This window comes from Miniopterus schreibersii (assembly GCF_964146895.1).
Source record: "Miniopterus schreibersii genome assembly, chromosome: 21".
NCBI classification, from domain to species: domain Eukaryota; kingdom Metazoa; phylum Chordata; class Mammalia; order Chiroptera; family Miniopteridae; genus Miniopterus; species Miniopterus schreibersii.
In genome coordinates, this window is record NC_138123.1 from 12,013,221 (window position 1) to 12,036,516 (window position 23,296).

The 23,296-nt window shown below is 54.1% G+C and overlaps 1 protein-coding gene across 1 annotated transcript in view; it reads left to right on the plus strand.

Annotated features, from left to right (window-relative positions):
• GALNT2 (polypeptide N-acetylgalactosaminyltransferase 2) overlaps positions 1-23,296 on the plus strand; it is a 149,156-nt gene that overhangs the window by 119,344 nt on the left and 6,516 nt on the right. The window contains exons 7-14 of the mRNA XM_081124220.1: positions 3,127-3,248; positions 4,231-4,318; positions 7,598-7,685; positions 8,623-8,726; positions 11,769-11,895; positions 16,744-16,836; positions 17,148-17,231; positions 18,838-18,964. Coding sequence (XP_080980346.1) covers positions 3,127-3,248; positions 4,231-4,318; positions 7,598-7,685; positions 8,623-8,726; positions 11,769-11,895; positions 16,744-16,836; positions 17,148-17,231; positions 18,838-18,964 — 833 coding nt within the window. The remainder of the gene's footprint in view (positions 1-3,126; positions 3,249-4,230; positions 4,319-7,597; positions 7,686-8,622; positions 8,727-11,768; positions 11,896-16,743; positions 16,837-17,147; positions 17,232-18,837; positions 18,965-23,296) is intronic.

Here is a 23,296-nt window from a genome sequence, read left to right on the forward strand (position 1 = left end):
AACTTTATTCATAATCCAAGTTCTCTGTCTCATTGCCTTTTTTCCTCTGTTCCTGCCATCCTGCCTGCCTTTGCACTAATTTATTTTTTCCAGTTTCACTGAGACATGACTGACTTGTAACATTGTATCCAGTTGAGGTTTATAACATAATGATTTGATCTGTGTATATGTTGTGCACCATCCCCACAGTTAACATGTATCACCTCACAGTTACAACTGTTTTTTCTTATGAGAACTTTTTAGATCTACTGTCTCAGCATCTTTCACGTATATAATACAGGATCTTTAAGCATAGTCGGCGTGCTGTACATTACATCCCAGGACTTATTTATCTTATAACTGGAAGTTTGTACCTTTTGACCCCCTTCACTCATTTCACCTACAACCCACCCCTGGCCTATGACAAGCACCCACCTGTTCTGTTTCTCTGAATTCAGAGTTTTCAGATTCCACATGTGAGATGCACAGTATTTTTCTTTCTCTGACTTCACTTAGCGTAATGCCCTCAGCGTTCGTTCCCATTAGTGCTCGCTTTGAGGAGTACGGCCTGCATCTGTAAATCGTGACGGTCTCCTCACGGGCCAGCGCCGTGCCTCTTCACGCGAGCGTGAGAGCCTTGCCGCATTTAATCCCACTCCTCTCCCCTGCTCCGCGTACTGTTACCATGTGTTTCTCTCTTCTGCATATATTTTAAACCTCACAATGGAGGGTTAAGGTGTTTGCTTTAAATAACCAGCTACCCTTTACAGAAATCAAGAGACTATGAACTGTTATATTTATCCTTATATTTGTCATTCTCTGAATCTTTATTTCTTTGCACAGATGGGAGTTTCCATCTAGTGTCATTTCCCTTCAACCCAGAGAACTTTCTTTAGAATTTTCTTATTCTTGTAGGCAACAGAATCTCTCAGTGTTTGTTTATCTGAATAGTCTTTCTTTGTCCGTTATTGAACAGTAATTTCCTTGAATAGAATTTTGAACTAACTATTGGTTTTTCCTTCACCACTTTAAAAATGTCCTTCCTTGGGGGTGGAAAAACATCCTTCCAGTGTCTTCAGGCCTCTGTTTCTGTTTCGGATGTAGTTGTCATCTGAATTATCCCCTTGTATGTTACGGATTGTTTCCTCTGGCTGCTTTCCAGTGTCTCTTTATCTTTGTTTTCAGCAGTTTGATTATGATGTGCTTAGATTTATTTTTCTTTGTATTTACCCTGCCTCAGGTTTGCTGATCCCATTGAATATGTAAGTTGATGGTTTTCTTCCAACTTTGGAGAAATTATTAACCTTTTATTTCTTCATGTATTTTTTTCTGCCTCATTCTTGGACTCCAGTTGCACAGATGTTGTATTACTTGATACTGTCCCATAGATCTCGCCTCACCCCTTTCTGCCTGTTCACCAGATAGCTCAGTCTCTGTTGACCCATGTTCAGGTTCACTGCTATGAAACCCAGTCAGTGAATTTTGCATTCCAGATAATAGCAGTTTTCAGTTCTGGAATATTCATTTGATTCTTACAGCTTTCATTTCTCTGCTGATATTTTCCATCCGTTCACTCATTAGAGCCATCATTTCCTTTGAGTTCTTGGACATAGTTATTATTAACAGCTGCTTTAAACTTTTTCATCTCAAGGCAAGTTTCTATTGACTTTTTTTTCCTGGATATGGATCCCATTTTCCTATTTTCACTCATGCCTTGTAACTTTTTTATATGTTGTAGAGACACCGGATTCTGTTACCTTTCTTTGAAGAGTGTTGATCTCTGTTATATTTGGCAGTTAAATTACTGGACGATGACCCTGAACTTGTGAATCTCTCATTCCTGTGACTTGGACTGTAGTCCTAGATGTGTTCCTTCTGGAGTTTATGTAAAACTAAGGTGTTTACGAAACCCTTTAAACTTGGTGGGACTGAGGTTCCAAACTTTGTCCCTGTGGCGGATACCAGCTGAAATCTCAGTTCTCTCTGCCTTCTAATTACTTCTTTTCATAGACTTCTTGGGGTCTCCCCTGTGCCTGCCTGTTCAGGAGTCAGCCAAGGATTTAAAGGGAAGTTACCGTCAGATTTGGGGCTTATTTCTCAGAATCTCCTCCGTCAGTGCCTAGCCACTCTAGACACCCTGAGCGCTATCCTTACACCTCAGTGGACTGGAGAGTAACCTCAGGGAAACACCAATAAATGTGGATTTCACTCCGTGTGATTTTCTTCTTTTAAGGGTCCAATCCCCTCATTTCTGCCTGCTGCTGACTGCTCTCCAGCTCATTCCAATAGTTGCTTTTTCTGTTTTGCTCAGAGTTTATCATTGTTTTCTGAGTGAGGGTTTGCCCAGAGTAGCTTCCGTGCTACTTTGCAATTCCGGAAAGAGAAATCTTTTGTCTTTTTGCCCAGCTCTAGCATACAGCTCTGTAAATACCCTTGAAAACCCATTAGGCTACTGTGGATAAAGGAGTGTAAAGCACTGGTCCTCACTGGTTGTGACTGGTCGTATCACCTTCATATGTACAGCCCAACATCCGTAATGGTAGTAAAGACGTTTATGGCCACATCCTACAGATAAATATGCCATTTATGATGAGACAGTCTGTGATTAAAACATGAATATTATTAACAGATCACAAATATATAAACTGTAATTTGACTAATAGTGTAACTGATTCTGTGTTAAAGCTGAAAAACTGGGCTTTGTCATTTACGTTATTTGGCTTGGGTTGAGGCTTAGAGAACAAAGGTACTTGCAACACTGTTACCGCCGTTAGAATCAGTGCCATTAGCACTCAGAGTGTCTGGGTGACACCTTTAGCCCAGTTAATTAGGAGACTGTTGCTCTGTCAAGGGAAACAGTTTTGAAAGTTCCATGTTTCAGCTGCCGGGTAAAGGAGACTTCAGTAATGCGAAGGCCTTTCTCGGAAGGCAGTGTTTCTGAGAACGTTGTCTTCTCAGGCATCCAATTAACTGTACAAAGCCCCGGCAGGACTCTCTCTCTCTAAACACGGTGTAGTATTGATCCTGCCACAGGAGCCTGCGGGTAGCTGCCGGCGGGAGGGAGGTGGGGATGCGGGTGCGGGGTGGGTGTCCTCGCCTTTTGCCCAGCGCCTCCCCCCTGACGTGCGTGTCTACTCTCTTCTGCAGGCCTGATGCGCTCGCGGGTCCGGGGGGCCGATGCGGCCCAGGCCAAGGTCCTGACCTTCCTGGACAGCCACTGCGAGTGCAACGAGCACTGGCTGGAGCCGCTGCTGGAGAGGGTGGCCGAGGTGAGGCCGGGCTGGAGCCGACGTTCTCCTCGAGGCTGGGGAGGGAAAGGGAGCCTCGGGGACAGGTGTTGGCTGTGGAGCCCATCAACAGGGCAGAGCTCACCTGACAAGGGGGCGGCAAGGACGGGCGCAGGGTGGCCGGTCGTGGCGTGGGAGCCTCATAATTCCCTCTCAGTGTGTTTCTCTGATGTATTATGTTCTTAGCTCTGCTGGTCCTGTTTCTGATTTGTTTTTCGAAGTCTGTCTTCTGGCCACACGGGGTTCTTTAAACGGCTCAGGAAAGCACTTACCCTTTGTTAACCGTCGGCGTGGGGCAGCGTCTCTCGCCAGCACCAGCTGTCCGAGTGTAAAGAGGGCAGGAAAGTTAAAAGGCCTTATGTTCACGGAGTCTCCTACCAGGACAGTGGCAGGAGATGGCTCAGTGTTGGGAGGGGATGGATTTGTTTGTAAGACAGACGTAGAATCTAGAATCCTCTAATCAGTTCGTTTCTCCTCATGCTGTGATGATATTGATGTTCCCCACACCTCGCACCACTAGTGTGCTCATGAAAGTATATTTCTCACTTTGCTGTGTGGGCCTCTCAGCCCCGAGTCCATTCCTGAGGTTTCCTGCAGCTCGCAAATTACCGACGTTTGAGTGCAGCTGAGCTTAGATTCTTCAGAATGAAAGCAACCCCCTGGTTGAAGGTTTGACATTTGGGAAAACAGAAAAGGACCCTGAGGACACACTGATGTCCTCCGGCCTTCAGCCGAGTGAACAGGTGCCTGGATTGTCCTGTGCATCTCATCTGCACCCTGGCTCCTCCTGTCCCTCGGGCAGAATGGCACCTGTCTGTGACGGCCAAGAGCGGGCCGGGCTGGGAGGGCTGGGTCTCCGTGGGCACAGGGCAGCTGGGTGTCGCTGTAACTGCCTAGTGCCTTCTTTTGCAGCTGGGTTCTTGGTTTGCTTTGACACCTGCTCTTGTCTCTCTTTGTTTTCCAGGATAGGACTCGGGTTGTGTCGCCCATCATCGATGTCATCAACATGGACAACTTCCAGTACGTGGGGGCGTCTGCTGACTTAAAAGGCGGTAGGTGCTGCTATCCCCCTGCCTTGCTCTTCCTGCGTCTGAGCACGGCTACCTCAGTGTCACAGTGACGGGGGACAGCGGCTTTAGCACCGTGTGCCTGTCCTCCGGGCGTCTGTGCTCAGCAAGTACAGTCCCATAAAAGGGAGAAGTAGCCGTGCTTCTTCCAAGAGCTCCCGTGTTTCCTGCTCGTCTCGTGTCTCTCTGAGCCATTACGACATGTGGCTCAGTACAGTTCTGGGGTCATTTCCATCGGAGAAGATCCAGCCTCCCCACCAGGCATCTGGGGTAAGGAGACTCCAGAGCTGACAGGCCGTATGTGCCGGGCCAGGAGCTTAGCTTTGAGGAGCCGAAGGGGCTGGACCCATCTTTGCCTCCTCCCTCGTGCCAGCTCCTCTGACAGCCTGAGTGACTGGTGGCAAACCCATCACCTGGTCACCCAGGTGGACGCCTGGTCACCCCTGACTCCTGCTCACTAGTCACCAAGCCCTGCTGATTGTACCCAGCTGACTGTGGTTGGTTATGGCCCCTCCTCCCCACCTGGACCACCCAGGTCCTGCTTCACTTCTCATTACCTGTGTCTGAGTGACCACACAGTGTCCTGTCAGTACAAGTCCTGTTGTCCATCGGAACGCTGACATCACATGTCCCGTAGCCTCCAGAAAATTCCATCTTGAACTTTTGAAAGAATGAACTTGAAAGAGACACATAAGGTCTCCGTAGGAATATAAAAATTTTGACGTCACAGGCCCCCTAAAAGGGTCTGTGGACCCTCCCCCATGGCTCCTGGACCACACTGGAGAACCTCTGGTCCTGTGATGCTGAGTGATTCAGGGATCACACCAGCCCCTCTGAGGACCTCGTCCTGTTACATCTGGCTCCTAGCAGTTGTCCCTGCGTCCCTGGATCGATCGTATGTGTGTGGGGGTGACCTGTGCCCCACAGGACTCTTCCACAGCCCAGGAGTGAGCGCTCTGTGCTCTGGAACCCAGCTGGTTGGCAGCCTCGCCGATCAGAACTCGGCTGCGAGCCCGGAGGTCAGCAAGGGCTGCTCGGAGCAGCTGAAAGAGCTGTCAGCCTTGCCTGTTCGTGTAATATATTCACTATTGATCCTTTACACCCACAACCCGGGAGGTCTTGTCCAGCTGCCCAGCATCCCAATTTCTTTATGTAAAACAAGGGCTTCTTTTCCCACCTCCTCGCACTTTGAGCTCATTAGACGGTGGGATATTCCAGGCAGACACACGGACAGTCTAACATCAGAAAAGAAAACAGTAGAACTGTAAGATTGGACGCATCCTCAGAAAATAGGATGCTGGGACCAGCTAGTGAGACTGGGGCCTTTGCCTGCCGCTCTCAGGCCGTGTCGCTGTGGGCGGGGCACTCACCGGAGCTCTCAGCACCCCGTCTGAGAAGTGGGGATGGTGGTGCTGCCACAAGGGGAGTGAAGGGCCGAGAGCGGCCAGTGTGAGGCCAGGGATGTGGCTGAGCAGCTCCCTTGTCAGGGTGTCAGCAAGAGGTCATTCGTCCTGGGAGGACTGTACTTAGGCTGAGAAACAAAATTCAGGAGAGACTCTTAGCAACTGGTGAGAAGGTCTGGACAAGATCCCTCGCTATCCAGACGCCTTACTGTTCACAGTGTCTTGCTGTCCAAGCATTTGCCGGAGCTGAGATTTGCGGGGCTCTTTCTCCCACGGCCCTGCTATGTCAGAGCAGGTGAGGGACCACGAGATGCTCTGGTGTGGGGTGCAGGCCTCCTGCTGGATCCAAAGGGTGGGGGCCAGATTCACTCTAAGCATTTTACAAAATCCCTTTAGAGAAGAAAAAAACCAAGGATGACATTTTTAGGAGATTCTTAAAATCTAATATAGCTTGTCTCTGTGGGCCAAATTAATAAGATTATAATGAACATACAAAAATTACAGAACCTGCCGGTGGAGGCCTTTGTATTTTCTATTCATGACACAGCCAGGACGTTCATTGTTTCTGGTTGATGTTGGTGTGTTTGAGGTGGGCCGTCTGCCAGGGGGAGAGCGGACTCCTCAGGAAGCCAGCCTGGGGCCTGGATCAGTTTCCTTTCCTGCTTTACTGTCCCTGCTCCTGGCTCTGCAGTGACAGCTGGGGACCCTTTTGGTTCCATGCCTCTGGTTGAGCCATAAAGCATGCTGAGCCGGCCCAAGAGACCAGAGCCCCGCCTCCGACCAAGCCCTGCTCGGGCCACAGGCACCAGGGCTGTCAGGGCAGCCACACCCTGCATTCAGAGTGTGCAGACGAGAAATCCAAACTCGGGCATTGCATATACCCTGCTGACCGTAGGCCTGACGGCAGAGAGCCTGAGAGGCCCAGAGCTGACTGATGGGTGGTCCTGGAGTATTAGGTGTGGCTGTCAGACCCTCGGAAACTCAGTGCAACGAGCCAGTGTTGCCCGGACCTGCTCTCCTGCTGCATCTGTAGAGCAGCCGCAGGTGGGGGTGCTCGTGCCAAGTGGCTCGGGGTGCGGTCCCTTCTGAGTGTGGGGAGAGCTGACAGCTGGGGGCCAGGGTCCTGCAGATTCCAGAACCCATGCCCAGGTGCCAGGCCCAGGCCCACCATCCTGCGCAGCCTGTGGATTCTAAAAGTGAGTCAGAGCAGGTGCCAGATTGAGCAGAAATTGAAGCTTCCCGCCCACTTTGCTGCTACTTTTGGCTCCTTTCCCTCTAAAAGTTTTCCCTCTCCCGCCTCGCCCAGGTCATTTTAGCCTCGAATGGGGTTGTTACAATGGAGAGAGATTGAGGACACCATCATCACTATGTTATACATGTGAGACTGGTACAATATTGTGTGTCGACTGTAATGAGAAAATAAGTGATTTTCTTTTTTAAAGAGAGACATTGAAGAGACACATTTGCAGGCCCAGGGAACCGGCATCTGTCCCCTGCCCTAGGGCGGTGTTGGAGGCAGGTGGCAAACTTTTTTACCCCACTGTTCTCACCTCCTTACAGCCCTGGATGTGCCGGGTGTCCTCACGCAGACCACTTCTCTTATTTCACATTTATTCTTAGGCATTTTAATTTTAGAAAAGCCTGGCCCACATGTCCCCTTCTGGGTAAGCTTTTTGGGAACAGATTTCTCTGCACCCTCCCAGCTGCTCTCTCCCTACCGCGTCTTTGTGTGTTTTCTGCATTGTTTAGTGTTCAGTGAGTTTTATCAAAATATCCCGTATTTTCAAGCTGTGAGGGACATGGGTCAAGGAGCAAACCGCCGGTTCTTGTCAGCACGCTGTTTCTCCTCTGTGGCTGGCAGGTTTCGACTGGAACCTGGTGTTCAAATGGGATTACATGACGCCCGAGCAGAGGAGAGCCCGGCAGGGGAACCCGGTCGCTCCCATAAAGTAAGTGCCAGGATCACAGGTAAGACCCCAGGCTCTGGCCCCGCCCTGGAGACAGACCTAGTGGAGCCCTTCACCCTCTGCCCCCTTAACCCCATACTCCCCGGCTCAGCTCAGGGGTGGGTGCCGCCAGCAGGGCACAGAGTAAAGTACGTGGAGATTTCTTTCTCCAGATGAAGCACACACGAGGCAGACCTGCCAGCTGGGTGCTCTCCGTGTTTCTAACCTAGGGCATTTTCCACAGCAGGGCGGGGCCTCCAGGTTGACCTCAGGGACCCGGGAAAAGGGGGCTGTTGCCGGGCAGAGGCCCCTCCAATGCTGCCCTTCCTGGTCCGCTCTCCTGTTTGCCCACAGAGGAGGCGACTCGTCTTCATTAGCCCCTGGCGTTAAGGTCCCCAGGCCACGTCTGGGCCCACTGGGAGCGGGATGCCCCTCCCAGCAGACTGGACTCAAACCCCCTGCAGCCCAGCGGCCCCCTGCAGTGACCCTGAATTAGTGCTCACAGCGTCTCTGCTGGGATGAAGTGCGGGCCCCTGAACGTTCTATTGACCCTCCCCCAGCCCACAAGGGAGTGAGGACGGTGGCGGGTCCATCAGACCCGGGGAACCTGCCCCGTGGCAGCGGCTGTGCTGAGATCGCTGGTGTCATCCTAAGTGTGCTGGCTGCTTCCTGGGCGGCTCTTCAAGGAAACTGGGCACAGGAAGGCTGCGGGCTTGCCGAGGGCGACTAGTCAGTGAGTGCCCCCAGCGCAGTGGTCACTCTCGCTAGGACTCAGTCCAGCCCCTCGCAGGGCAAGTGGGGAGGCGTTTGAAGACGGTGGTAAAGCAGATCGGTTGTTTGTGAGGTCAGCGTGTAGGCCTGACCTTGGCGTAAGAACGCTGGTGGGCTAACCTTGACCTTTGACCTCTCGCTCATCCCTCCCCCTTCTCTGCCTCCTTAGGACCCCCATGATCGCTGGAGGGCTGTTCGTGATGGATAAGCTCTATTTTGAAGAGCTGGGGAAATACGACATGATGATGGATGTGTGGGGAGGAGAGAACCTGGGTACGTATGCGCCTCGTGTCTCCGCCACCAAACAGCTTCCGGTTCTGGGGAAACCGCAGTCTTTTCCTGTCCGCCCAGAGGCGCAGACATGACAAGTGGAAGCTTTAAAGACACAGTCAAGGCAAGAGTTTGTGGGATGCAGGGAGCCAGCTGGAAAATGTTAAAGAAATTAGAGCGACCATCCATCCGACGTCATGAGTCCCCACGTCAGTATAAATAGCGCCCCTTTTACTCTTAAAAGTGTCGTGTGTTGGACATTAAAATATGTCGCCCTACGAGGACAGAGGCAGAACACAGAAAAGCCCTTGAAGGGAAATGCAAACTCTTCAGCGTGGTTTGGGTCCGAGGGTTTGGAAAGCACGCTTACAGAAACGGGGGCCCTCTCGGGCTCTAGGGTTCATTTCCCACCGTGTAGAGCAGACAAGGAGCCCTGGTGGCTGTAATCCTGGCCTCAGAGGGGGCGAGGCCTTGCATTTAATCCCTTCCCGACTCCTTTGTGAATGCTTCTAATTTGATTTCATTTTTTAAATAACCCACGCGGATCATTTTTAGCCGGATTTAGGGACAGTGAAATTTATAGACTTGTCCGTATTGGAAGCTGCATCATATGTATCACATAAAGATAAAAAGACTCGCCTTCGTTTGTTTTGTTCCTTTGTTTTACTTGAAGCCTTCCAGTGTTCGGGGTTCTGAGCGATTCTTCTTGGCTACTAAATGCTGTTGAATTCCACTTGCCCGTGGTGGGCGCACCCTGGGAGGAGGGGCGCAGGGCAAGGCAGAAAACGGTGATGCCGCTCTCATTTTTAGTAGTTTTTACTTGTAACAGAGACTGGTCTTTTTTGTTAGTTTAAAAGAAAAGACTAGACCTGGTCGGTGTGGCTCAGTGGGTTGAGCATTGTCTGATGCACCAAAGGGTCGCAGGTCCGGTCCCCAGTCGGGGCACGTGCCCATGTTGCGGGTTCCAGTCCCTGTTGGGGCAAATGCGGGAGGCAACCTGTTGATGTTTCTTTCTCACACCCATGCTTCTCTCCCCCCTCGGGTGAGGGTTTAAGAACGAAAATTCCCTCATTTTACGGTGTTAAAGTTAGTGACGGCATCTCGCCTGTGGATGGCGTCTCTGCCTTGGTTGGGTCAGAAGTCCTTCTTTAGGGGTCTTGCAGTGACACGGGGACGAAGGACCCTGAGTCACATCCTGGTTGTGTGACTTTAGCGCTGTGTTGACAGGTAGGCAGGACATGGGTTAAAGTTGTTTGAGCTCTGACAGCTCAAAGAATTGTTAACCTCCGAAGAGGATTCTGAGTCCCGCTTAGTGGAAACGGGACAGCGTGTCACTTAGGTGACCACTTCCCGCAGCCACGGCCCGGTTTTCGGAAGTGTGTGCCGTCAGCTGAAAACACGGGTTAGGCGAGTGACACGGCAGCCAGCCCCTTGTGTCAGCAGCTGCAGAGAAGGTTGATTTAAGTCTCAGAGAAGACGTTTCACCCCGAGACCAGAGGGAGGGGAGAGAATTTTATTTATTTATTACCTGGTTGGTTGGTGGTTTGGTTTTTATATTTGTGTAGCTGTGCTGTGTGCGAGGTTCCGCAGAAGGGCTGAGGGGCTCCTTCGGGGTGAGGCAGGTCGGGAGGAAGGGGCGTATCCCACCTGGGCTTGGGCAGCCTCTCCCCTCCCCCTCCAGGAGGCTCGGATTCGAGTCCCGGTCAAGGGCACATACCTGGGTGGCAGGTTTGTTCCCCAGCCCCGGTCGGAGCGTGAGCAGGAGGCAGCCAGTCAGTGTCTCTCTCACACTGATGTTTCTCTCTCTCTCTCCTCCCTCCCGTCTACTCGCTCTAAAAACCAATGAGGGGGAGAACTCCTAGGGGGAGTGCGTGCCCGGTTAGCTCGAGCAGCCTGCACCCTGCTCCTTACTCCTGCGGGTAGAGTCCGTGGTGAAGCAGGCGGGGAGTAGCCGCCCAGGTAGGGGTCCGTGGGCAGCTTTAAGGCAGCTGTCGGGTCCCCGGGCACCCTGGGTCACTGTCACACTCCACACGGTGCCAGCGACCTTTGCCAGGTGGCTTGAGGCCTGCCGACCCTCAAGGGCAAGCGTACCTTTTGCAGTTTAAGGGAAGAGAACTGATCTTTTTCCTGGATGGAGAAAACCCAGGCGCATGCCGGCGCTCGGCGCGCGTGACGTGAGTTCCGGAGGGAGTTGGCGCACACGCTTGCTTGTTGTATCTCCCGCCGAGGCTTAATCGTGGGGTGTCAGGCCTTTGGTTTCGGGATGTTTTTACGCCTTCAGCGTGGCCTTTTCCGACAGCGTCGACACTGAGCAAGTGCGAATGGGATAGACTCCTCCGCGGTCCCGAACCAGCGGGCGGAGAATTCGGCCCAAGCGTTTCCTGGGCTGATACTTGCGACGTGACAGGGACTTGCTGGCCTCATGCCGGGCGCCCTGTATCCTCAGACCAGAGAATCGCTCTCATCTCAAGGTGTTTCGTCGGAATCTGAAAAATGTTACAACAGGCTCTCCCTCTTTCTCTTTTTAACTTGGAACAGAATTCTGTAAAATAAAACAAAAACAAAAAACCATGGGACTTGGTGACGTGGACCTGCGTGGCCTCCCTAATTCTGATCAGTGCTGAAAATGTAGGATAGTCAGCGACCTGATGTGGCACTTTGTTTGGCGTGAATTCTTTGTGTCCGCACCACGTTTCCGTGTCTGTAAAACAGCACTGCTGGGGGGAGACACCTCCCAGGGAGCTGAAGTATGAGCTTCCTTCCAGTCTTTTTTCTCTCCAGCTTTACTGAGGCGTGATCGACAGTTTAAAATTGTGGACGCTGAAGGCGTGTAGCTTGGTTATTTGATTACGTGCACATTGAAACAGGCCCTCGGTCTGCCCAGGGCTTGTCTGCGGTCTGCGCTGTGGAACGCTCCGGACCACGTGTCTCCCTCAGCAGGGAGGCCCCCCGGCTGGGCGGTGGGTGGGCGTCTGCACCCCGTCTAGGGCCGCGGCTGCGCAGAGCAGCCGGGCTGTCGGTCACCCCGTCTCTTCTCTGCCTCAGAGATCTCCTTCCGCGTGTGGCAGTGTGGGGGCAGCCTGGAGATCATCCCCTGCAGCCGCGTGGGCCACGTGTTCCGGAAGCAGCACCCCTACACTTTCCCCGGCGGCAGCGGCACTGTCTTCGCCCGGTAAGTGGTTGAGAGGCTGAGCAGGGCCCAGGGCACTGCTGACCGCCCCCCAGGCGGGAGGCCACCTCGACCCACGGAGACATGTCCTTCAGTGGGGCGCCCCGCAGCAGTCACGGGGGACAGCGGTCCAGCCACACCCCGCGGCGCCTCTCACGGGCGCTGTGCTGAGTGAGGTGCTGGTCCCAGAAGGTTACATGCCGTGCGATTCCTCTCGCAGGACAGTCCCTGCAGGACACGCCTGTCACTTGGGGACTTGCCGGGGTTGGGCTGGGGAGCGGTGACGACTGGGGCAGCAAGGGGGGGGGGGATGTCCTGTGCCCCCTGCCCGTGGGGCTGGCCGGAGGGATGTGTGCATGTGTGAAAGCTCGCAGAACTGCACCCCCAGAAGCGCGGTAGGAAAAGATTGTTTTAAGAAATAGAACTTACACCTTTTTTATTACAGGTTACTCTTCAAGGTACAATATGTGAACAGTGTTAAAGTCAGAAAGATGTCGTGATGTGTAGATAGGATTCGTGACAGATAATTGGTATATTTTAGCCAACATGAGAGCTTTCTGAAGAAAACTTGGAAATTTTTGGTCCACAGGACCACTTGTCTTTGGAAATTTTATAGATGCTAAAGACAAACCGGTTAGCCCGGCGTCAAGGAGGGGGGAGGAATCGGCCCAGCACCTGCTCAGCCAAATAAGATTATTTTAAACATTAATTAATGCTGTGGAAAGAGGAAATGTGGCCATGCGGTCAGGCATGAGGGGACCGAATAAGCAGGTCCACGGCGCTGAGGTAAAGGTGATTTTTGGCACACCTGCGCAACGGAAGGACACCAGGTGTGCCTGGAGCCTGGAGAACAGGGACAGGAGGCGGGGCGGGAGATCCAGACCCGCCCCTGGCCCGCTCCCTGTAGGTGGTGGGAGACTTTGGCTGTTGTTCTAATGCGGGGGAGGTGTGGGCGGGGGCCAGCGGGGGTTCCAGGCAGTACCTCCGCCTCTGTTTTAAGCTTTAGAGAGGCCCCTTTGGCTGGGTGGAGGGTGGCAAGGAGGGGACACCAGGCGGTGCGTGTGTCCCTCCCTCCACAGCAGGGTCAGAGGCGGTGCTTTCTGAGAGCTGCAGCTGTAGCCAGAGGTGAGGTGGCCTGGATCAGGGCCATGGCCATGGGGCCAGGTTCCAGCTACTTTCTGAGGCCGGCAGTGTGTACCCACGGGGTGGCAGAGACAGGAAACAGGGCAAGGGGTGACACCAGGCTGTTGGTCACACAGTTGCTGATCTGATGCCCCTGCTGAAGACCGCGAGTGTTAGAGTCGGGCAGGAGTTCAGTTGGGGCGGGGCAGAATGACTGGCTTATCTTTTATTTAAACTTTGATTAAGTACAGATTGCACAATGCTCATGCATTGTACAGAAGGTGAATTTTTAGCACAGAGAATCTGAGTTCTAGGAAACTCTAACAGAAGCCAAATATCAAATAATGCTTCTGACCAAATGACCTCAGAAAGTATGTCATTTTTCAGACGTTGCCTGAACCTCCCTGTTGTTCTTTATGAGAAACAAATATACGGTCTCATAAAATGAACTGCACAAAATGAAACACACATTTTCCCCTGGGGGCCACGTGAACTCTTTCCAGAAACCTTGTATAGACACCGAGTACCCAAATCAAAGCCATTGTGTTTCCCGGCCAGCGGCGGGGTTTCAGAAATTCTGGTGACACACACCAGACGTAGCCCTGCACACACTTACAGGAGCACTCCCTTCTCGACGGGAAACCGTCTCATTGTGTTTTACAGCCCAGGAGCTGCGTATTGGAGATCTGGAGAGGAAACTGCCCCCGCGGCGGTACCCGGGGGCAGCGCTGATCTGTTAGACCTTGAGCGAGGCCCTCCCTCCCCTCTATCTGTGACTCAGCTAAAGATAGGTGGAATTATGTCACTTCTGAGGTCCCTTTCCAGTCCCAAGTTCTCTTTAATTTCCTCTAATATTGGCATTAAATGTACAAGTATGTCACCATCTAAAACGTGGGACTTCACAACAATAGCCAAGATTTATAGACTGTTGTGTGTGGCCAGCTGTACTTTACAAATATGAACCTTTGCAGTTCTCGTAAGAACTTAGGAATGAAATACTATATTATTTATCCCCACCTTAGAGAGAAGGGCAAATGAGATAGAAAAGCTTGATTCCTTTGTCCAAGTCCACATGCTGGAAAGTGGTAGAGCTGGATGGAGGCCGGCGGTTTGGCCCGGAATCCGAGTCAGCACCATGCACTGACCTTTTTCTAGATCCCTCAGTGCAGCTCGGGCCTGCGGTCCCCGGGACTCGGGAATTGGGTTCAGATTCTAAAATTGGCTACAGAGTGGCACGTAGCAGGTGGTTTCAGCCAGTCGGGCAGCGAGTGAGTGGCGGGTGAGTGAATGGAGCAGGTCACCCACATCCCCCCGTGTTTTGCCACCCCCACGTGTGCCACGTGGCACCTGTTGCTTTAGGAAGAAGAAGCTGATGACACACCTGCAAGCTCTTGGTTGTGGCAGCCGCATCCCCTGGACCAGTAGAGAGCAGTTGGGCGGTTCCTTTCTGCGCGCACAGCTGCATTTCCAGTTAGCCTCTCTCGGGCCCTTTGACGGCCCTCGGAGGGGGCTGTGCTTGAGTGTGTGTGTTGATTGGCGTTTACCCAGAGGCCAGGAGAAGTCCCAGCAGAATAGCCGTGGGCTGTGGGGTAGATCCCTGGGGTGGACATCAGACTTAGGTTTAAGCAACTAATGGCGAGGCTGTTTATTCATGGTCATGGACCATATGACCAAATTAAACATAGAAAACCAGTGATTCAAACTTACTTTGTTACAAAACTCTTCTTGGTATTATCACCAAGCAGGATAAGTGGCCAGCTTGAATGCCTCTCCCGCCTGCTTCCCAGAGCTGTTTTCATCTGCACTGAGGGGGGTGGGGGTGCAGAAGCCAGGAGAACCCGGGTCCATGAGAGTGGCCTCTCCAGGTGCCACTGTACCTACAGCACCTGGAAGACTGTTTGGCATAGTGTAGGTTCCGAATAAATACTTGAATGAATGAATTGAAACTAGCACTGAAGAGCACATGAAGTTTATTTTCTGAGACGACCTACACATCTCTTTCTGTTAAGTAGACAGGAAATGCTTTGCAGTTAGGAATTAAGAAGTGACTTAATCACTTAATGACTTAAGTGATTTAAGACCCAATTGGAACTCGTAAAACCTAGAACCATTAGGGCTGAAAGGGACCCGGGAGATCCTCACATCTTTCATTTTACTGCTGTGGAGTCCAAGCCCCAGGGGACTGAAGTCATAGAGCAGGGCAGAGGTTGACCAGAGAGAGGCTGAAGCATAGGCCCCTTAGCAAGACCGTTTCACAGCTCTCCTGAGGAAAAGACTTCTGACCCAGTATCCCCAGCACTTTACATACTTAGTGTTGTATCTGTGTATTTTTTCACAGAAAGTATAAAATCATCGACCTCATTACCAAAGATAGCACTCTGATAATTTGGTGAAATCGTCTCTCAACCTTCCTCTCTCTCCCCATCCACACACATACCTACTGTGTGCTGTTTTGTAATCTGTTTTATTTTCACCCAACAAGTCAAGGACATCATTCCATAGCAACGCGTAAGATGTACACCAGTATTTTCAGTGGCCAAGTTTCATCCATTTATTTGATGATGGTCATAAGTTTCGATCGCTTTGCCGTTATAAACCATGCCTGAGTGGTCGTATTTTCACATAGTATATATTCTCGTTCCTGGTTGGTTATTTCCTTGAGATAAATTTCTAGAGGTGGGGACTGTGGGATCTTGTCCGTCTGTCTCCCATATCGCATCCTAAACAGTCCGTCTTCCACGTCACGAACAGGAAAAAGGTACATACATCACTTTGTGTAAAAAACGTACGCCAAATGGGAACGATTTTAATCATCGCAACTTGGGTTCTTTGAAGGGCTCACCATTTAAAAGAGACCTTTCCGGTAGAGAAAAGGAAGTATTTTAGAAGGCGAACACTGCCTCCCTCCGTATGTATTTTGGAAGAACAGATGCCTGCTGTATGGGTCCCTGAGGATGATGGGCCGCGAGCCTGAGGAGCGAGTCTGCTTAGGAAACGTGTCCAGGCTGCGGGAGCCAAGAGGGTCACTGTGCTGATGCTCCGTGGTAGGGGCCTTAGAAGGTTCGCAGGCTGAGATTCTGGTGCCTGAGCAGGAGGCCGCTGGGAACACGTCAGGCCTTGAGAAGTAGCTTGTTCAGGGGCCTCGTTGATCATGAGTGAGTTAGGCACGTGGGTTCCTTTCCTTCTAGAAAAGCCTGTTCTGTCTGTGCTGCCCCCACAGAGTGCAGGAGGAGCCCCGGTGTGGGGCAGGGAGCTGCTGTCCCCTTCGGGTCACTATTCCCTGTGCAAACAGGGTCCTCAGCTCAGTCTGCAGAAGAGAGAGTCGCTTTCATGGCAACTCTTACCTGTTCTGAGCAGCTCCCCAGAGCTGTCTGGCGGGGCTAACATGAGGAGAGAGGCCGTGGGGGCCAAAGGTAGGGGGCCGTGCTCCCGGGCCCCAGCTCTCCGTGGGTCCATCATACACGTCTTTGCAGAGTAATTCCCTTTTTGCTTTCTTTATGCTGCAAGCCCAGTCTCTTCTCTGACATACCCGCCTGTGCTGGAATTCTCACTCTGACTTTTGCTCTTTGGTAACGTGTGTTCTGGGAAAGACAAGAAAGCAAGTTCTGTTTGTTCCGGAAACATCTGCTGAACACCCGCTCCTGAGTAGCACCCCAAGAAGACAAGCGCGGAGCGGGGCCGACGGCCAGAAAGCAAATCGCAGCTCACGGAGGTTTATTTTGTTTCTAGTAACACCCGCCGGGCAGCAGAGGTCTGGATGGATGAATACAAAAATTTCTATTACGCAGCAGTGCCTTCTGCCAGGAACGTTCCTTATGGCAAGTGAGTGTCACCTGCAAGGATTCTTCTCGCGCTGGGATCCTGGGGGACGGGCAAGGAGTGGGGGGCTATGGCCAGCCTGCACCCCGAGAACCGTTCTGTGGCCAGAGTTGAGAACAACCGCCCAGGTGTCAAAGGGGAGGGTGTGGACCCAAGGTGGGGCAGGGCGGGGTCACAGGGACAGGGGTCACAGGGTCAGTCAAGGCTCCACCGTCTGCCCTGACCCTGTTCTCAGGGGCCGACTTCCAGGTTTGATGTCGAGAGCCTACAAGTTCTTAAAATCTGTAAGAGAACTTCGTTTCCCTCTTCCCCAGTATTCAGAGCCGACTGGAGCTGAGGAAGAAACTCAGCTGCAAGCCGTTCAAGTGGTACCTTGAAAATGTCTATCCAGAGTTAAGGTAGGTTCCTGGGAGCCTGGGGCTTTAAGGGCTTGGGAGCAACAAACGTCAGAAAGGTGGCAGGCTTCTCGGAGGAAAGTGAGGTTTGTGTTTCAGCAAGAGGCCTGGGGCTGGGCTCCCAGTGAGAACTGCATGTCCCCGTGTCCCTGCCCACAGCTGTCCCCGGGCGTGGCTGAGAACGTGCTCCCTGAACCGTGCCCACCTGCCTTCTCCCCAGCGGAGTAACCCTTCCATTCTTAGACCTGGAACTATCCCAAGTTGTCACCCTGTCTCCCCTGTTCCCCCTTGTTAGATGATGGGCTCGATGACCCGGAGCCCTGTTGTCTGACTGGCCCTGTAAGTGGCCGGAGGAGCGGCTCCGGCCTTCCCACGGGCGTGCTCTCTGCCCCGCCTGCCAGGTGCCCCGGCCCGGCCTCCCTGTTCCGGCTCCTGTGGCCTCACCCTCTTTGCCCCTCTCATCCCCCTGCGCTTCTGCTCTCCGGGGGCAGCTGCCCCTCCCGTGAGCCAGCAGATAAGGGCACCCAACAGGCTGGAAGGGGGACCCTGCCCATGTGCCTCCCCTCCGGGCTGGTTCTACCACCTGTGAGGTGGGAAAGACGATGGCACCCTGCTTCCCACAGGAGTTCAAGTGACGCAGAAATTCTCCTAAGCCTTCTCCCTGCACCGGCCTTTCACCCTAAATTCACGTGAGCCCCGTGTCCCTGGGGAGCGTGGCACCCTCCCCACAGGACCCGTAGGTCTGCGGGCTTCAGGGTCCACCTGAACTTCATCTCCTTAGAGGGACTGTCAGGGAGGTTTGGCCTCACTGGGGCACCTCCCTCACTCTGCATATTCCCAGAGCACCGCACAGCCTCCGACACAGACACAGCGACTGACTGTGAAGCCACCACCGTTGTCCCTCGTGCTCACGGCTCCTTCGGAGCCTGTCCCAGAGATTTGGCCGAGAGCTGGGTGATGCCGCCTGGCCTGCCTCAGTGCGTCACCCTTCAGAACTATCCCTCTGCTCACGGATGGCTCTGCTGGGGATTGAGAACCGTGCTGGTCACCAGTGGGAAGCCCCTGGTCGCCATCCCTCCCCTGGCCAGCGAGGGGCATCACAGCAGTGGACTGTAGCCCCTTAATGGTGCCCGTTTAGCTGTCAGCCACCTGTGGCTTGGTGGGTAACGACACCAGACAGTGACATTAAATGCACTGTTCCACCCGAGGTCACCTGTGATGTGGGGTGACGTTGGGCCCTTTGCACTTAAGACCACGTCTGAAGCATTCAGCACCACACCAGCGGGTGAACCTGCTCCTCTGTTCGCGCAGGGCAGGGAGACACCCGCTTACTACTTGCGTTAGGTCAGTAATGATCACTGCCATTGACCCAGAGCTTCCCAAGGGTAGGCGCTGGGCTACAAGCTTAAAAATGAAATGTTTTACGGAAAACTTGCCACCGCCCTGTTTGTGGGTGACGTGCGGGAGAGGGAACAAGGTTTGGAGGGGGGGAGATGAGAGCTCCTCCCCTCCTTTCTCCTGCTGCCCGAGATGAAACCACCAGCAGGGGCTGGCATCGGGAGCTGGGGTCCCGCAGAGCTAAGCAGACGGTTCTCACGTTGCCTTCCAGGGTTCCCGACCATCAGGACATAGCTTTTGGGGCCTTGCAGCAGGGAACCAACTGCCTCGACACTTTGGGACATTTCGCGGACGGTGTTGTTGGAGTTTATGAGTGTCACAACGCGGGGGGCAACCAGGTACGTGCACGTGGTGAAGGTGAGCGCCTGGAGGCCCAGGGGAGCAGGGAGGGGCCCTGAGGTGAGCGTCCGGCTGCCCCTGTCTCCTGTCATCGGAGACACCTGTGAGGAAGCCCCTGGCTGCTCACAGCCCCCGCAGCCAGCCTCAGGGTCAGGCGGGATGTTCCAGAGTCCGACGTCAGCCCCAGGCCGGGTTAGCACTGACATCCGTGTCCACTGCCACCCAGTGCCACTCACTGTCACCCACTGTCATCCCACTGTCACCCGCTGTCATCTACTGTCACCCACTGCCACCCACTGTCATCCTCTGTCATCCACCGCCACCCACGGCCAAGGCACGGCTGCAGGCTGGTGGCCTCCCCCTCCAGGTCTCCCACCACCTTTGCCCCCCTGTGTGGGGCTCACCCCGAGTGCCTGCCCGCTGTGTGCACCCGAGTCTGGTGCCTGGTGCTGTGAACACCCGCCTGTGTCCTTCCTCACAGGTGCTTCGCTGTGGGTTGCCACTGAGGCCATTAGTAGATAATTACAGCTTAGGGTATAAAATATTAATACTTTCGTGCTCAGTTTGGCACACACGCCTTCTTCCAGAGGCATCCAAGCCTCCTGTCCGTGGAGGAGGGGAGAGGTGAGGGCTGGACAGGCCTGACCGTGGCGTGTGGTCCAGAAGGCGGTTTTCCCAGGAGACGGTAATGGGTACTTGGTAAAATGTGGGCTTTGTACACAAAAAAGTTTGGGCACTGCTGTGTACTCCTATCTCCTTGAAAACAAGCCCAGCTCTCAGAGGTCTTGCAGTTTAAAAAAAATCTGGGATCCACTTAGCTCAGTGGATCCCAGATTCCTTGATCCCAGAACCTCCTTTAAGTAGAACTGTTTTCACCAGAGGGCCCTGCTTTCGTGTCAAGTTCTCTATTCCAGACCCTCCCAAGGAGCGTGTAGGCAGCTACAGTCCCCAGATACTTTGCCTACTTGGTGACATCACTTTAGCGGCTGCCTGGAATGGCCTGGACATCCTAAATCAAATTAGGGTGGCGTGAGGGGGCGAGGGCAGTCCCCATCCAGCTTTGGGTCAGCATCGGTGGTCAGCCCAGCACCCAGGACTGGCCCCAAACACCCGTCCCGCTCGTGGGCTCCCAGGATCTCAGCTCTGTCCTTGGGGACGTCCTCTGGCTCCTGAGAATGCCCCCTGGGGACTGGCTGTGGGCTTTGGGTGAGCACAGCCTCTGGGCGCAGCTTGGTGTGTGGGCGCCAGCCCGCCCTGAGCCCTTCCATGTCCGTGTCTGCCCTGTGGTCTGAGGACTGAAGTTCAATGTGGTCTCGCTTCCTGCCGGGAGCCGGGTGGCCTGTGTGACGTTCTCAGACTCTCCCGTGGTGGCAGCACTGCAGGGCCAGGTGCAGTTGTCACCGGTCTCTCTCCGGTGCAGGCGCTGTTCCTTCCACACGGAGCATGTGTCTGTGCAGTTTGGGCCTCAGTGTGAGGATGGGAGAGATCGAATTTATCTGTTTCCAGCCGTAACCGTAATGGAAATACTGACATCTCGCCCTCAGAAAATCAAAGCTTTGAGCCCTGGCCGGTGGGCTCCGTGGTGAGAGTCCCGGCTCGTGCACTGTAGGGCCGCAGGTTCGAGTCCCTGTCAGGGCACGTACCTGGATTGCAGGTTCGCTTCTGGCCCCAGTCAGGGCGTGTGCAGGAGGCAGCCAGGCGATGTCTCTCTCACATCGATGTGTGTGTCTCCCTCTCTCCCCGCCTCCCTTCCACTCTCTCTAAATCAAAATAGAAAAAGTATCCTGGGGTATTAACAGGAAAAAAAAAAAAAAAAAAGAAAATGGAAGCTTTGTGAAGACGGGGGACACGGTGGGTCTGACCTCCAGGCACCGAGTTCACCGGGTCTGGTCGCTGGGCAGCTGATTCCGCGGGGCCGGGCGCAGCTTCCTCTGGTCTGCGTGTGGCATGAACCCAGTCGGCCTCCGTCTGTGTTTTCAGGCCTCTCATTACTCCCGGGTGACCGCCCTCCCCCGCTCATCCCTTGGGTCTCCCCTGTCACATTCGCAGTGTTGATGACTCAGTGAGGCAGGGGTCATCCTTCCCATCTCAGCAGCTCCACTGGAAGGTGACCTGTCTTCTTATAGAGCTTTTAACAAGTGCGTGAGCTCGCTCTTCCTGAGGGGTTTCCTGTTGGTCCCCCCCTCCCTCCCCTCCCCCGGGGTCCCTGGCACCCAGCCTGGGCTCTGTGCCTGGCTCGTCCCATTCAGCGCGGCCTCAAGGAACAGACTGCACCTTCACCCCACGGCTGAGAAGCCAGCGGCAGCTGGACATGGGGCTGCCAGGGCCGCTGCGACCCCCCACGTCCCCCCAGGAGGAAGCGCAGGCCGCTGTGGCTCTGGCTCCCCGACCCTGCCTGGCGGTGGATCTCTGAGCCTGCCCCCAGCGGGCCCCCAGGCCGGCTGCCCTGCCACAGCCTGGCCTGCCCAGCACTCGGGCTGTTCACACCCGCTGACTCCCTGTGCTGTGGGACAGCTTCCCTTTTAGTCTCCGAGTGTGTTGTTTGGACAGTAAATTTGTAGGCCCTGGAGCTCACCCGTGACAAGCTGCTCTCAGGATGCCCTTGGGGGAGGAAGCGGATTGGGACAGAGAGGTGGCTGTGCCCTGTCGTGGCCCAGGCCGCTGTGTGCAGACGCAGAGCCTGCGTGGAGACCGGCGAGGTGGCCTGTCACAGCACACCGCTCTGATTCCCTTTCCCTGTTGCTCCCGAGACCCTCGCTGATCTCACAGGGGCCCCTCCCTTCTCCCCGGCGCGTCGTTGCTGAGTGGCTGCTGGGCCGGGTGCTGCGCCGGGCCCTCGGTTGGAGCTGAGGACACGGCCTTGGGGCCCGGGCAGCCTGCCGGGGCTCGCTGGCAGCACCCACGTGGTGGCTGCGCCCTGGAGGAGCCCCGGAACTTGTAGAAAATGCTGCTGCCGGGTCCCCCGCCTGATTTGGTTCGTCTGGGCCCAGAGGGCATCAGGGTTTCTGAGACTCTGAGGGGGGCGATTCTAAACGCGCCTCTGAGCAGCGCCGGGTTTCTGTTGGGAGAGGACACGTCAGCAGGTGACAGGTGCAGGGCCTGGTGTACCTTCACCCCCTCGCCTGGGCACACCTTCCTCCAAGGACCAGCCTGAGGCCCAGGAGCCGCTCTCTAGATCCACACTGTCCGTAGACCTCGTATGAGAATGTCCTAGATTGTCCAGCACAGTGGCCACCGGCCTGTGTACGGAGCACCGAGTGTGGCTGGTGTGACCGATGATGTCAAATAAAGGTCTTATTTTAAAGCCACGTGCGGCTGGGGGCACCGTCTGGGGAGTGGGGAGCACAGTGCTGAGGGGTCAGGACGCCAGAGCTCGCGCTCGCCACTTGGCGTTCCCTCGCAAACCTCCCACACCACGCAGAGGACAAGTGAGCAGGTAAAGGGCATTTCCTAACTGGAAGCGGGGCCCTGCCCTGGAAGAGTGAGATCTGCTCTCGGGTTTCCGGTGGAGCCTCAGCGACTCAGAAAATGGGAAGATTAATAGCCATGCTCTTTAAGAACGGCAGCTTGGAAAAGCGTTTCTTAAATATTTATGAACTTTACAAATTCAGATCATTGGAATGCAACAAGAGAACAGAGTGGCGACTAGCTCTGCTGTTTGTGTCGCTGAACTGGTTTTTCTGGAACCAGTGTCAAGACGGTTTTAAAAGGGGCTCAGTAGCGAGGTGGTGGAGACATTTATACGCGCGCTTTAATTAGGTATCCGCAAGCCTTCCGGCCTCTCTCAACACCTGCTTTGGATGAGGATCTAGAACCTTCTCCATGTAGTCCCCTGCCCGGTCCTCTAACCCGTGAGTGGGGGGGGTGTCAGGTTGGTGACTCTCAGTGAGTGAAAGCCGGTGCTGTGCTCCTTCCTGGGACCCCTTCACCCCGCGTGCCGTCCTGCAGCTCAGGTGGTGGGTGACGTCAGGTGCCCGTTGGGGCCTCAGCAGCACTGCTGTGGAGTGACCGCACCGTGGGAGGTTGGACCGACCCTCAGGGCCTGCGTGCGGCCCTCCCAGAGAGTGACCTGCAGCCGGCACTCGGCCGCGGTGGGGACAGGGTGACTCTCAGGAAAACAGGCCAGCAGGTTCCTCTGCTCTCAGACTTTCAGACCCTTTCATAGGCTGCTTTCGTGAATTTGCAGGAGAGAAACGGGGCCTAAATCCAGCGTTTCCCAAATGTGTCTGACTTGGAATGCACGTTGAGAAACACGAATTAAAAGATAAGCAGCTGACGTCGAGGAGGGTGAGGGGACTGGCCCGAGTCTGACTCCCCGTTAGGAGGGAGCG